General features: G+C 42.7%; 1 protein-coding gene across 6 annotated transcripts; it reads left to right on the top strand.

The window, feature by feature from the left end:
* Positions 1 to 6,228: 6,228 nt before the first annotated feature.
* Positions 6,229 to 15,152, top strand: LOC311047511 (acetyl-CoA carboxylase 1-like). Of its 6 annotated transcripts, none has more exons than XM_084060254.1 (15): positions 6,229 to 6,286; positions 7,135 to 7,343; positions 7,712 to 7,765; positions 7,909 to 8,047; positions 8,928 to 9,098; positions 9,545 to 9,695; positions 10,127 to 10,291; positions 11,472 to 11,692; positions 11,984 to 12,134; positions 12,234 to 12,367; positions 12,510 to 12,656; positions 12,746 to 12,941; positions 13,071 to 13,169; positions 13,474 to 13,574; positions 13,751 to 15,152. In XM_084060254.1, exons 11-14 carry the CDS (start codon positions 12,615 to 12,617, stop codon positions 13,509 to 13,511), a joined length of 375 nt encoding a protein of 124 aa, XP_083916380.1. In that variant the 5' UTR covers positions 6,229 to 6,286; positions 7,135 to 7,343; positions 7,712 to 7,765; positions 7,909 to 8,047; positions 8,928 to 9,098; positions 9,545 to 9,695; positions 10,127 to 10,291; positions 11,472 to 11,692; positions 11,984 to 12,134; positions 12,234 to 12,367; positions 12,510 to 12,614; the 3' UTR covers positions 13,512 to 13,574; positions 13,751 to 15,152. The 6 variants fall into 6 exon arrangements, with proteins under 6 accessions (XP_083916380.1, XP_083916378.1, XP_083916379.1 ...); XM_084060252.1 differs by having other exon boundaries at positions 10,179 to 10,291; XM_084060253.1 differs by lacking the exon at positions 10,127 to 10,291 and having other exon boundaries at positions 7,712 to 7,769.
* Positions 15,153 to 15,392: the final 240 nt, after the last annotated feature.

The following is a 15,392-nucleotide window of genomic DNA, read 5'->3' on the forward strand; positions in this document are numbered from 1 at the left end:
TTTCTAATGGCCATCAGACAGTACAGTATTTGTCCAATTGATGATGGGTCACAGAGGTCATGGCAGGTAAAGGATATGCAACCAAATAGTAAACATTACATAATGGGCTAAACTCTACTGCCTAGCTGTTACCTAGCTATCCTGAATTATGTTATGCATGTCTTAAACTACATGTTTTAATCAAGGTAGCTTACTTCAAGGTTCAAGGTAACTTTATGTTGTCTCCCTTGGGAGAAATTTGTCTTATAATTCACTACTTGTGTTGCAACTTGCAGGTAAAGCATTCAATGAGCCTCAATGAGACCCCAACACACCCCTGGATCACAGTGCACGAGGATGGAACAGTCCTTATGGCTCATTGCACCTGTAAGGCAGGCTTAGGAGAGGTGTGCTCTCATGCATATGCTGTGTTATTGGCTGATGTTGATAAAAAAGATGGGCAGGCTTCCACCCAGATGCCCTGCGCACGGAGTCAGCCCAGTATGGAGTCTGTCCGAGGTGTCCCATATGCAGAGATCTGCAACATCAGTTTCAGTCACAAACAAGAGCCCTGTCATGTCCAAGGCCTTAGTTTTCCTGATATTAGGAAAGTCATCTGCAAAATACAGTATAGCTCTAATGATCATCTGACAGTGGTACAACTCTTAATATTTCCATAAAGTCTGTTGTAATTCCTGACAAGCTAAACGACATCGAAAGTTGTACTAACTAACGGGGGTTCGAGTTGTACTAACTAACTGAGGTTAACTGAGGAGGACACCAGGGAGCAAAGTAAAGCTAAAGAACTTATGGTTTGATCAGAGGCCAGGATGAGTCACAGCATCAATATTTGGTGAGGCAGCCAGAGCAAAAAGACCTGTGTCCTCCATCAAAAGGATTTGCTATACCCGTGCTTGTTGATTCTCCAATGGTGCAGCAAGGTACATAGTTTAAAGCACATTTTTGGTAGAGGTTTGGTTGTATTACCCTGCCATGACGAGTCCCACAGACACTGCAGCCACAAAACAGCCACTTGAAATAGGATAATACTGCAGTAAAGCTGATGACACAGATATCTGCACATCTGGACACGGTCTGGCGGAAGCGCTTTCATAGGTTGACCTGGGTACCCAAGACATGGAAATGTGTGGAGTGCAGAAAACAAGTAGTATTGCAGTAACGTTTCTAATAGTAAACATGGCCAAACACAATCAATAATCAAAGAATATGTCTGATTTTGACACCTATGTTACCAGCGTGCAAGACCTCCTGATGACCTGATAACATAACAGAAAAACTGAAAAAATATATCTACAGAATATTAACCATCTGTGTATATGAGATTGTTATCGGACTGTCATGACTCATAAATTATTACCAGATTAAATTATTAAAAAGCCAAGAAAAGCCATATATTTCACTGCCACCTGGTTTTTTGTTTTATTAGTTGCACAATGAAACAAATGAACGGCAGCCAATGATACAAAACGACATCATTCAAATTTGTGATGTACATTGCTGTGCTACACAATGTTACTGAAACCCATGCTATTCTGAAGGGACAACAGATGGATAAATGTTGCACAGAGCACAGCAAACTCTGACCATCTTGTCAAGAGATGCAGGCTCTCGCTCTCCTGGAGTTGCAGCCAGTCTGGTAGAGATAGAGATGGGTAATGTGCTTTGTAATATGGTGTACTTGTTCCTCACAAGACCAATGACCCGTTCTACATGGATCGGAAGTGTTGCTCAGTCCCCTCGTTGTCTCAAGTTCACATGGGTGCAGTTGCTTTTTCCCTTTAGTGAAGTCAGTTATTTTGAGATGATCACCGTGTTAAAGGGACACTTCACCCAAATCCTTTTTTCATGAAGTCTAGGACCCCATAAACATGATCCTGGTGTTTTTTTTGTGTTGTATCTGTGTTTTTAGATTTTTGATCCGTTTGATCCGTGAGACACGGCTGAAAGCGTCAAATGACGCGTGAAATGACGTTTTCAGCCGTGTCTCACCTTATGTCCGCACTACATACTGCAGGTGACTACAGGTGTAGTTCAAACCCAAACCAACCCCCATGGTTCAAAGGACCGGCCCCTGAGGGTGTCTCCCAAACATTTCCCCACTCGGCAACTCCCATTAGCTACCTCACACATGTACTGTCATGGCGTGTGTAAACATATCAGAGTTATACTTTAGTACCCGGACCCACACGCAGCTAAGGCGGGCAGTGAGGAGCAACAACCCGTCGGGGATGTTTCTTAGTGGAACTGACAGAATGTACACGGACCGTGGACGGTGGACGCTTGTCTCTCGAGTAAGTAAACATGCTGTAAAGTTGCCACTATCACTATAATCTCATGTTGTATCCCTTGGGTAGACTAAACTAGCTTGTGGAGCCTGGCGTGAACGGAACGTTTGTTATTGTTGACTTTGATGTAGCCTCGGAAAACCATGTCTTTTTTTGGGAACATGACTGTCATGGCGGAACTTCAACCTGGTGTTGGCACTTTTTCCATTCACAGCCCTTTCATCTACATAAACGTTCATATTTCAAATATGAAATTCTTACCCCGTGGCCACAGATGTTACAATTGGAATCGGATGGGTCTAAGTACATGTATCTTCCATATTGTTAAATAAAAAAACATTTAAATCCGAACGGTGGCCATTTTCTCATAGATGTATAATGTATCAGAGTGCAATACACATCCCAACCGATAGGGTCGCGTCATTGAAAGCATAAGGAGAAAATGGCCACCGATTGGATTAAAATGCTTTTTATTAAACAATACGGAAGATACTGGTACTTAGACCCACCCGATTCAAATTGTAACATCCGTGGCATGAGGTCAGGACTTTATATTTGAAATCTGAACGTTTATGTAGATGTACGGTCTGTACATGTAGAAAGTGCAAATACCAGGTTGAAGCTCCGCCATGACTGACATGTTTCAGAGCTACTGAGTACATGACGCCGTCGCATCCCGAAAATAGCAGATCTACAAGCTCACAACGCGTCGCGGACTCAACACTTTGTGAGCTTGTAGGTCTGCTATTTTCGGTGCGCATGCAACTAAGAATAAATTAGGTATCACGTCGGATGATATCCATGTAAACTACAAGTCTAATCTCATGTGTTCTTTCCAATGACAGGACAGAAATTGTCATCAGCCTGCAAAAATGGAACTGCTGTTGAAGACCTGGGACTACAGCCATTTATATTATTTTTCTAAATAAAACGGTTACATTTACACACTGCTTGCTCTACTCATTGATCATGGTATATTCTACATTGTGTAAGCATTTATAATGACAAAATATGAACACCCAATTCTATAAGGGTTCTTTTGAACTGTTTCATGATATAGGAGATGGTCTTTCATTTGGCAGAATGGCACATAATTACATGACTGTAAGCATTACAGATATAATGGTGAAAAACTCTTGTTCATTCTGTTAGTATTTACTTCTACATGTAATCATTATTTTTCTGGGGACCCCAGCACATTGGATTCAACTTTACTGGTCTTAGATACAATAGGCTATAGTAAAACCTAATATTATCCATACACCAATTGAAAGCATGAAACGGTTTAGTTTAGTCCAAAGAATATAACTGGAAATGACAGTGAAACATTATGCTCTCAGATATACGGAGTCACACATGACATGAGTATGAAACGTTTTGTTTTATTATTATATTGTTGACTATGCCGCATCTCCATGTCCCGACTCCCAAGTAGAAGATGGACGTCACGTCACCAGCACCGGACTGTAGATGGTGGGATGGAATGTTGAAAAAAATATGATGCACGCGCGCGCACACACACGTTTAGTGTTACTATGCTAATTTATACATGATATATTTAGTTTACTATAAGATACAATCAAATCAATACAGAACACAATACAACAGCAGCCATTAGTTTCAGCTTGCTGGCGCAACAAAGACACGGTGATGATGGGACTGTTACGGTTTACATCCTGGTAGATATAGCAAACTTGCAGGTCCAACTGTACTGGTTCAACAGAGGCAGATTTCACGTGGTCCAAGAAAGAACATGGCTTCGATGTCGTGTTTTGTGATCCAAAGGTAGACAAAAAACTCGGAACGTAACATTCATCATTCTAAACTTAGTATTCGGTGTTGCCAGATCTTGTGAGAGAAATAAGCAACCAGGTATATGAAAACAAGCCCAAAAGAAAATACTTAGCCAAGAGCACTTTAAACCTAGACATGGGCTATTTGAAAATTGCCGATCTACAAGCTCATAACGTGTAACGATGTGACGCAGTGTGAGCTTGTAGATCTGCTATTTTCCAAAAAATCTTGAGGGGAAAAAAGTGCAAAATGTGGAATATTTGTAAAACATTTTAACAACACATTTTTGGTAGGGTCTCCCTGGCAAATATGTTGGCGCTCAGTGCACAGATGAGGGTCCGTGGAAAAGTACATGAACATGTTTGAGAACTACTGGTTTAAACAACAATCAAAACATTTGGAAACGAGCCCAAATATCAACTACATTTCAGAAACCAGCCGCTTATAATAAGCAGACATGGCAACACTTGTTGATGTTGTTGTAGTGAGAACTGGGAGGGGAAAGTTACAATGTAGACCACGCCCCCACGCAGCCTCCTCCTCACAAGGAAGTGAAGTGCCCCAAAGCATTGTGGTCATTGTAGTAATGCAGCCAAACCCCAGTCATCCAGTCAAACACACAGACTTCTATATTTTTCTGGCTATAGGGTGCAAATTTGAAATTTTGCTACTGTTATCTACTACAAATAATATTAACATTGAGTGACTGGGACTTCTTCCAGGGGTGAAGTGCTCCTTTAAGGCCAGGGAGTGTATCATACCATATCCCACTATGAGAATGAATATTAATTTTGATTATGTCTTGTGCTGTCATGCAACAGTTTTGTAAGATCTATCATTGCACAAACTAATATGTCAATACAATGGTAATCATATTGACAGATTGATTGATATAGTGTCTCTATGAAACAATAATGTAATTAATATGTCAATACAATGGTAATCATATTGACAGATTGATTGATATAGTGTCTCTATGAAACAATAATGTAATTAATATGTCAATACAATGGTAATCATATTGACAGATTGATTGATATAGTGTCTCTATGAAACAATAATGTAATTAAAAAGAGACACAGTCACTACTTGAGGTGCATTGATTGATTGATTGATTGATTGATTGATTGATGTACTTTATTTAGTAAGACATGAGAACAGTACATGACAGTACATAACAGTACATGGAAGTACACATTCGCAATACAAGGTCTACTAAACTGGATAGCTCAGTTAAGCACTTAGCTTGTTTAAGATGAGATCCCCATGCACACAAATCATGATGACATATAAGAGACAGACAGATATACACACTACTATACAGAATGTCATACAATCAGTTTACAGGTTACTGGTATGAAGAGTGAAAAATATGTACAAAAAAAAGAAAGAGAGAAGGGGGGGAGGGGGTAGGTTAGGTTAGGACAAGGGGTAGGTTAGGACTTGGACAGGGGCCATTTATGAAATGCAGCCTCCTGAAGGTGTATCTTTAGGGCATTTTTGAAAGTGAGTAGGGTTTTACACTCCTTTACTCCTTTTGGTAGGGCATTCCACATTTTTGATGAATAGCATGAGAACGAGTTCATTCCCTTTGTTGTGCCAAATCTGGGTTGAACATGGTTTGTGGAGCTGCCTCTGGTGTTATGATCATGGACTTGATTAACATTTTGGAAGTATTTTGACAAATACAGGGGGATCCCAATGTTGTGGTGTATCTTGAAGACCAGGCCCATAGCAAGTTGCTGTACTCTGTTCTCAACCCTAAGCCATCCAATCCTAGCAAAATGGGCATGGGTTAGATGGGTTTTGTAATTGAGGCCAAGAAGTAGCCTTACAAGTTTGCACAAGTTTGTGTGCTATGCACGATGATAATGTAACTGATGTTAACCATGACTCCTAATGATTTGTTTTTTTTGTACTTAGTTACCCATTTTGGGTTATTTATATGGTATTGGGTTATTTTTGGTTATTTTTGTACCCAACAGCATGTATATTCTTTGTTTACCTACATTGCCTGTGGGCACAATCCACTTTTACAATGTGTAGTTCATTTGACTGAAAGAAACTACTATAATGGCGGCCGTGAGCGGTGAACGCGCGACGCGTCTATCTATTGGTTGAACCCTACGTCTGACGTCACTGACTGTATCCGGAAGTGTTTTCGCGCACGCTCCACACAAACATAGCAGCAGACCAGTCCAGAAAAGGTTTGTATATCTTTTATATATCTACATAGCGAAGTCACATTGTCTGTGTTACGTTAGTTAACAGTACCTATAACATCAAGAAGTCTATATTTCCCCTATTTGATCTAGCCCAGAGTTAGTTGGTTTGGCTCAATGGATAATGTGGCTAACTATTATGCTAACATGGACCTAACATATTGGCTTAGCGTTCGTTTTAAAGACAAGATAATTCTGATATTCTGACGTTTCTGGTTGCATATAAAACGTAGCAACTGGTGCTTTTCAACTCCCAAATGTTCCATGTCTCCCAAAAAATAATGTTGGTTAGGTAACTTGTGAGTAGTGGAGTGGTGTAAATACTCAAATGTTTTACTTGAGTAAATTCATCAATACTGCAATGTAGAAATTACAAGTAAAAGTCCAGAATTCACTTGAGAATTTACTTGAGTAAAGGTATTAAAGTATTGGCATCAAAAAGTACTTAAATTATCAAAAGTAAAAGTACTCAAATGTTTACATGCCTGCTGCAAATGAATTATGAAAAATACATACAGTACAACCCAGAATGTTGTACCCCTCCTCCTCCTAATCCCTCAGTCAAAATAGTGCATTGAATGCAACTAGGGCTGCAACTATCCATAATTGTTATAGTGATTATTCTAATGATTACTTTTTCAATTAACCAAATTTGTTTTATTTTTTATATATTATCAAATGGATCTTTTGTAATCAATTCAACCGATAGTTCTTAATTAACCGTTGCACCCCTAAAAGCAACCAATAGATGCATGTCATGTACTGTATAGCATGTTCCACTGTTCTTCTGTATCTTGTACACATTATTATGTCCATTCATTTATCTGTGCCAGATCTATGGACGCCAACCCCTATGAGTGCCTGCCTGCCACTGTCATGTTTACAACCATGAACAAGATAATCTCTCAAGAACAGATTCCGAATATCAGAAAAGCAGAGGTCGCTGTTTTTCATTTTCTGTGGGGTCTGGCTACGCGAGACTAACAAGATGGCCACTGCCATGCAAGAGGGAGAGTATGACTCAGAGAAGCCTCAGAACCAAGTAAAACAACATTTAATGTATATTCACTATATATTCAACAGGGTAGTACCCTGTTGAATATATAGGTAGAAGATGAGGTAGAAGATGTTTAAAGTGGTAGTATTGAAAGTGGAAGCAAGACATAGACTATGTTTTTTCTCTTTTACAGTATGTTTTAGGCATTCGTTAAGTCACTAATCCATGGTCACTACCAAAGAATATGGATTTAAGTTTAAAGCAAACAGTGCCGTGACTACACGTGTACATGTTCTAACACACACTGTGTTCAACATGGCTTCTCCTTCAGTTTTGCATCATCAAATGACTCTAACTGAAGCAGGGCCTTGTTTTTCAACCCAGTTTTAGATGTTGCCTTTGTCATTTCCCAGAACTCTCCACCGGCGGAGCTGCACGCAGCAGCTCTGAAAGCAGACATCACTGACGTACGTAAGTGCTATCAAGTGAAGTAACGTCCTAAAGTGTTCAGTCTGTCTTTAGTACAGAACTTTAGATATTAGTACAGAACTTTAGAAGAGTGGTTTAAAAAGGAAGTGTAAATAAATGGAGGTAATTTTGTGTTTTCCAGGGAGAGGAGCTGAGCGAGGCCAGCGTGCGCTTGAGTCTGCTGGAGAAGAAGCTGGACAGCTCATCAAGACGCAGATGAACGTGTGGAGAAGATACAGACGCTGACACTGCTCAAGAAGACACTGCTCAAGAAGAAAGAAGTAGGATTGTTTTTCAAAACATGCACTTGCATGTGAGCAGTAGTAATTGTAACATAATCACATATAGGCTCAAGCCCTATAGTCTCAATATACACACCACTCATAATTGACTGAAGGTGTTGAAGTAGTAACAGATGCAGAGTGGGGCATGAAGCTGGGCATTTATTTTTTCCCTAAATGCTCAAAATAGGGACGCCAGGTTGAAAGTGGACAATGAAGTGGAAACAATGATGTAAATATGACATTTCTGTTAGTTTTAGCCAACTGTTTTTATACAGATGAATAGAAACGATTCTAATGATTTATGCAAAATAATTGCAACTAGCTCAAATAGTTGCTATCAGGTGATTATGCAATAATTGTGACAGGCCCCTAATACAGTACATAGCCCTGGGTAGGCCACCCAGCCTGCCGCATATATGTGCTCTGTGGGGCACCCCGTTCTAGATTATCCATGTGTAACTCAAAGAGTGTGCAAATTTAACCATCTGGTCACCGTTATATTTAACTGATATTTGTTCCGTATTTCACTGTCCAGAGAAGAGCATCAAGTTGAACATGTTAATCCTCTCCTGTCAGATTTCCATTGGAATCCCTCTGTACCGTATTAAAGACATTAGGATGTTGTATGGGGTCGGTCCAGCCCTGGGGTGATTGTCCCATTGACTTTGAAGGTCTGGTCACCCTCCCCTCGCGGCCACGTCATTGCATCCCGTATCACCAGCAAAAAACAAAAAGTATGTGCCACTGTCTCTCTCTCGACAACGGACGTAGAATTTATACACAGTAAAACCCTCAGTGCTACTGCCATTTATTTAACTTAAAAAAAGTCAAAATTGAAGGGTCTCTGATTAAGTATTTGTTTGATGTCTTGTTGTAGGGTTTCAAGCTGAGCTCGGGAACAGTCCAAGTGCTGAACCTCCGCAGCAATAAGAACGTTTGGGGTTACTTCAGCGTGGTTGCGGCTGGAGGCCTGCATGAGTTTGGACACTGCTTCTCCTGACACTGCTTATCCTGGGGAGAGAATCACGAGCAAATCAGAGGCCATTTCGTGAGTACACTCACCCTCACTGGATGATGCAGTGTCAGTCAGTGAAAAATGATGGAAATGTCAAATGTGAATTGAACTCAACTAGGTAATAAGCTCACCATTCAACATAGCTTCAAACTGCATGCAGTGACATTAATAAGTTGTTAATGAGGTTGTTTGACTCTTTAGTCTGGGTAAGTCGGAAAGAATAGTGCAATTCCCCCAAATCCAAACTATCCCTTGAACTCTGTAACCACTTAAACCCTATATTCTTTGTTGACCGGGGTCCTCCAGCGGTCTAATACTTGATCGCTTCTTTTTTTCTTCCCTCTACACTACAAATATCTTCATCTGTAATAATGACATACCCCACATAAGGACGCTAGGGTTGATGGGTTTCTGTTTTGTATGATGTGAACGACACCCAGTGAGATTTTAACAGTTGTCTTTGTCTCTACATACTGTAGTAACATGGTGGTGGCTGTGAAGGAACTGTCTATCAGGGGGGACTGCAGGACCACTGTAGAATACCTCATAAAGCTCCTGGAGACTGAGAGCTTCCAGCATAACCGCATTGAGACTGGCTGGCTGGACAGGCTCTTCTCAGAGAAGATGCAGGTACAGCCATATCTCCCATTTGGGGGCGACCTATGAGGGACATGTAGCATGTAGGACCACATTTCTTATGGCAGCGGTGCTCAAACGTTTTATTTTTTCAAAGACCCCCATATCTTCAGAGTTACAGACCTGTTAAGGGTCCATTCGGAACCCCCCAAGGAACCCTGAGGGTCCCTGGACCTCACTTTGAGAACCACTGTCTTATGGCATTAAGAAATCACTGTAACCTCAAGTCATTGTTGTGTTATGTGATGATGATTGTACGACATGGATCTAAAAATGTTATTTTGCCATTATGTCCCCATGCTGTGTTCTAGTCAAACCGAGTGTACGCAGTCAAGTGCGTGATTAGACTATGGTAGATGGAAGCTTGATCTTACTGGCATTGTTCTCATTGTTCTCAACACATTGAAATGGCCACTTTGTTTTAGTTTTATGATAAAAACGAAGACCGTTAGGATGAGTATAGTGCTATGTGTGCAGGGCAGGCAGAGCGTCCGGACACCATGCTGGGGATTGTGAGCGGTGCTCTCCGCGTAGCCCATGTCAACCTGAGGAACAGTGTGTCCAACTTCCTGCACTCACAGTCTGGAAAGGTACAAAAAGAATAAACAAAGTACTGTCTTAACCCATTTTGGGGCGGGAAGCCCTTTTTGTAACTAGACCTTTCAGGACGGGGACCCCTTTTGGGGTTGTTGTTGCTATGTACAGTACATAGCAACATACATGTTTTGTAATTATTGAAGAAATATGTTTTTCAGAAACTTAGGTCTGGATTTAGAAGGTGTTTTTAGAATCGGCCTGTCTAAATGGGTGTCTGTCGACTAGAATATGAACCTGCCCCCAGATCTGCTGATGTCAGGATAGAAAACACACAAGCCTCACAGCTAGAAGGTCCTCGGTTCGATTCCCGCCGGGGACGCTGTGGGCATCAGTGCCCATACCCAAGGTGGGGTTGTTGAAAGGGCCTTTCTGTGTGGAGTTTGCATGTTCTCCCTGTGTCCCTTAGGGTAGGTAGGTACCCTCACAAAAACATGCAGTAATCCTGGTCTCTATACTGCCTCCCCCTGGTGATGGAGGGCAAAGGAACTGGTTGGAATAACGTGTTCCTTCCACGCACTACGTCCAACCGTGGAATTTCCCCTCTGTCAGGTGATAAGAAGCGGCTTGCTAGCTCCTCATGCATTGAAGGAGGCATGAGCTCAGTTCTGGGCTCTCCCTAGGCTAGGCTGGGAGAGTAGCGGCCAGGATTACATAGGCAATTGGCACTGGTAGAAAAAATGGGTTACAAAGTTGTGGGATTAAAAAAAGGATAGAAAACACATCCACTGAGCATCAGGGTGGAAAAGCGGTGAAGTTCCTGCCCACCACTGCAGAGACTAGGGGTTTGAATCCTCCACGGTGCATCCGGCTTGGCCAGGCTCTCCAGCAAACCCAATTTCTATTGCTACACTAGTGACTCCTACAGGTTGGCCGGAGCCTGTTCAGCCGGATGTGAAACCGAGAGGAATGGCATGTTCCACCACATGCGTACGTACACCCCCCTGGTGAAACTCCTCACTGTCGGGTGAAAATAAATGGCTGGCGACTCCATGTGTATTGAATTAGGCACATGGTTGTCTGCAGCCTCCCACATGACCAAATGTAGGGGTTGGCAGTGACAGGGACTACACAAGAGGGGAAAAACGTTGAATCGGCATAATGACGAAATTGGGAAAAGGGGTAATATAAATAACCGCACCCACTAACACACACATCTCCCACTGTCTTTGCCAGAGGTCAGGTGTTACCTGCACACACGCTCCTCAACACGGTGGATGTGGAGCTGATCTATGAAGGCCGTGGCGTGACATGACAGTCTCCCAACTCCTACGTGCTCATCATGAACCATGCATCTGCCGAGATGTATGTCCATCGCCTCAGCGACTGAGGCCTTCTGCTCTCATATGACGGCAGCAGCTGTACCACCTACTGTACATGAAAGAGGAGGTGGACAGGTACATTGCTGTTTAATGTTTAGAACCTCAATTAACCTTCATCGTATGACGCTGTGGCATGCTGACAATAGCCGATCTGCAAGCTCACAACACGTCGACTCGCACCCCGGCGCGTTGGGAGCTTGCAGATTGCCTATTTTTGGGGGGTGACCAATGCCTATTCTTGGGGGGTGACCAATTCCTGTTGACTTTTTTGGGCATTTTGTGCACAATCCTCCCTGCCATTCTGATTTGTATATACAATATTCAATGGTTAAACTTGGTTAGTACTGTTTGTTTTGTATTTTGCAGGTATCCCATCACTATCGGAAACACGACTTGTGTTTTTGAGAAGGAGAATGACCCGTCGCTGCTGCGCTCGCCCTCTGCAGGAAAACTCATCCAGTACACTGTAGAGGACGGTGGGCACGTGTTCTCTGGCCAGTGCTATACTGAGATGGAGGTGTGATATCCAAATGAAAGAGCATTAACGGCATATTCGCCCTAATTTCATGGACATGAATTTATAGATGTAAACTGCATTAACATGTGTGTTTTCCAGGTGATGAAGATGGTGATGACTCTGACCGCTTCAGAGTCTGGTTGTATTCATTATGTGAGAGGGCTGGGGCTGCACTAGAGCCTGGCTGCGTCATTGCCAAGCTCCAACTGGATGACCCCAGCAGAGTGGAGCAGGTATATTATGTGGACTACGCCTGTTCTTGTGTCATTGCCGATCTACAAGCCTGTGAGCTTGTATGTTCACCTATTTCGGCATCCCCAGAATAGGGACGCTAGGGTTCATATGCTCCTCTAACTATGTGTTTTTGTCCCTAAGGCGGAATTGCACACAGGGGCCCTGCCCACTATCCAGGCTGTAGCATTGAGAGGGGGGAAGCTACACAGAGTGTTCCACAGTACACTGGACCACCTGATCCACATCATGAATGGCTACTGCCTGCCCGAACCGTTCTTCTGCATCAAGGTCCGAGTTCACACGTGCATAAGAAACAAACACCTACCTAGCTAACAGTACAGTGTTTGATAAACATGCTGTTCTTTCTATCTCCCCAGCTTAGGGAGCGGGTGGAGAGGCTGATGAAGACCATGCGAGATCCCTCCTTGCCAGTGTTGGAGCTGCAGGACATCATGACCAGTGTGTCTGGTCACATTCTCCCTGCTGTTGAGAAGGCTGTCAAGAAAGACATGACACAGTGTGTCAGCAACATAACCTCAGTGCTGTGCCAGTTCCCAAGCCAGCACCCAGCAGGTAATGCACGAGCGCTCGTTTCTAAATGAGGCTATATATTTATCCACATGATTCAGACAGGTTCTTTCTTACTTCAAATCAAGACAAATGGTTTAATTATGAACATGGAATGTTATCCCTCATTTCCAGATCGCCAACATCCTCGACAGCCATGCTGCTACTCTGAACAGGAAGTCAGAGAGAGAGAGGTCTTCTTCATGAACACTCGGAGCATTGTGCAGTTCAGAAGTGAGTATATCCTAGGATATACTAGCGCTCTTTCTGCCCGTCATCCTCCACCCTTCACATATCATCATTTTGAAGCTTAGGCTACTTAGGCGACTAACCAAGGGGCAACTTGAAGACCTGTTGAGTGTTGTTCAAGTGTGTATTTGCACTTCGTGAAGAAAAAAAAGCTGACATGGCCAACGAGCTCAACTACATATTCTCCCACGCCCAAGTTCCCAAAAATAATCTCCTGGTCACTAGTTGGTGTACAAATTGAATGAACACTGGGGATTTGACTGTGTACGTTGTCCTCTTGCGTGGCTAGGACCAGCTGTGTGGGCGAGATCCCACCCTCGTCGATGACCATCCTGACCGAGCTCACCCAGCTCAGCAAGACGACCAACGCCATTCAGCTGAATGAAAATGGTATGTGGCTACAGCACACATACAAAGATGCCCCATGTGAAACCGTTAAGTCACCACTTAATCATTAAGGGGTGACTTAGCAGGATGCATTAAGGTTTAATGCGTCCTGCAGCAGCTATATTAATTCATGACCAACTGAAAATAATTGATGCCCAAATTATTTTACACTCCCCCAGGTGCTGATAGCCTCCCACCTGCCCTCCTATGAGCTCAGCCACAACCAGGTGGCCTATACTTGACGGACAGCACTTCAAACTCAGGGTGGAGCGACAGCACCTGACAGTGGCCATGGTTGGAGCCCATCTCTGCCACTTGTATGAAGAAGAACAAGAGAAGTTTCACTCGATCATCACAGATGCAGAGTGAGGCATCAAGCTGGGCAAATTAGGGGTTTGTATTGTAGATGAAAACCACAGTTTGATATTCACTTGCTTATTTCATATATAGTATTTTAACATGGCTGCACTTTTGGAAATCACAAGCAGCAAGCTGTCTTTCTCAAATGTTAAAACAGGTCAACAGATATTTGGCCTATGTACATGGATTTCAGAACTTGCACTATTTAGTTTGTTTCAATGCCTGGGTAGAATGTGTTGCATGGTCAATTGATAAAAAACACTGACGATGTTTCCAAGTTTGTGCATCAGTAGATGTTTTTGTTTACTGTAAACTGAGAGTGGGAGTACCGATGACATTCAGGAACAGACTGGGTGATGACATCTGGAGAGATGGAGGACAGATGAAGGAGGAGCCAGGCCCGGAGGCAACCCACAGTGCCTAGAGCCTCCTAGTGTCGCCAACACCTCCTGCTAATATGTCATCAGCCACCTTAACCCCCAATTAGCTCTGTCTCTAAACCTCCCCTCTAAGAGACCGTGGGGGCAGTAGCATGCCACTTGACACAGGCCGGGGTCTGATTAGCCTCGGTCGGGTCACCTGGAGTGTTGCAAGACCCGAAACACCCAGTGAGTCCAGGAAAGAACACTGATGATGTGTCCAAGTTTGTGCATCATAGATGTTTTTGTTTACTGAATGTGTGTCAATTGTCTATAAAAGTGCATTTGAACGGTCAGCTGAGATAACTTAAAGGTTTATTAGAAGGAATAATTGAGCCGGTCACTGAAATCACTTCACTGAAATCTGTCATGCACGTCCCAGCAGAGTGATTCAAATTCAACAGCTAAGAAGTATCACAGTAGCTCTCACTCTCGATAAAGCATATGTTGATTCCAAATATTAACACCTCAGTCTACAGTCTTTCTATGCTTATGTGTTCAATAATGCTTATTTGTCCTAGTGTCTATGCTGACCTGGTCTTGGCTAGACACCTGTCACTCTCCTTCTCAGCTCATGTGTGATTAGAGCCTGACACTATAAAGAGGAGCTGTAGCCAGCTCTCGGCTATTCCCCCCCAGCACCCCAGCAGAGCACAAGAGTTTATTGGTTCCCTTGACTATTTGTACTTTCTTTATTTCAGTTACGATGGGCTGATTGTAAGTGTTTTTAATGTTTGGTATGATTTTCGTTATTGGTTACTTTGTACTTTGTGTTTTGGTAGTTCATGGGAGTCTGGTGAAAGGACACAATTGTAACTTTAGAAATATAAATAAAGATTCTTTATGTAACTGCTGTCCCTTCAGACTCAGTGATTTCATTTCCCATAGAGTGTGAGGACGTAGTCTTCTTCGTTTGCCACCTTCACCTTCTCGACGATGACAGGGAGTACTGCTTCTGCTTCGACAAAAGGACCCGCAGATTAACATGTATTTGTCCACAGACCCCCATCTGATAAGATTTGGTTTTAAATATACTTATTTT

The sequence above is a fragment of the Gymnoscopelus microlampas genome (assembly GCF_963454915.1).
Source record: "Gymnoscopelus microlampas genome assembly, chromosome: 6".
In the NCBI taxonomy this organism is placed as follows: domain Eukaryota; kingdom Metazoa; phylum Chordata; class Actinopteri; order Myctophiformes; family Myctophidae; genus Gymnoscopelus; species Gymnoscopelus microlampas.

Bases quoted from the DNA above. Each gene is read 5' to 3' on its own strand.
- LOC311047511 (XM_084060253.1), top strand. From the start codon at position 12,615: ATGAATGGCTACTGCCTGCCCGAACCGTTCTTCTGCATCAAG. The intron at 12,657-12,745 runs GTCCGAGTTCAC...CTATCTCCCCAG, and splicing joins AACCGTTCTTCTGCATCAAG to CTTAGGGAGCGGGTGGAGAG. The intron at 12,942-13,070 runs GTAATGCACGAG...CCTCATTTCCAG, and splicing joins CCCAAGCCAGCACCCAGCAG to ATCGCCAACATCCTCGACAG.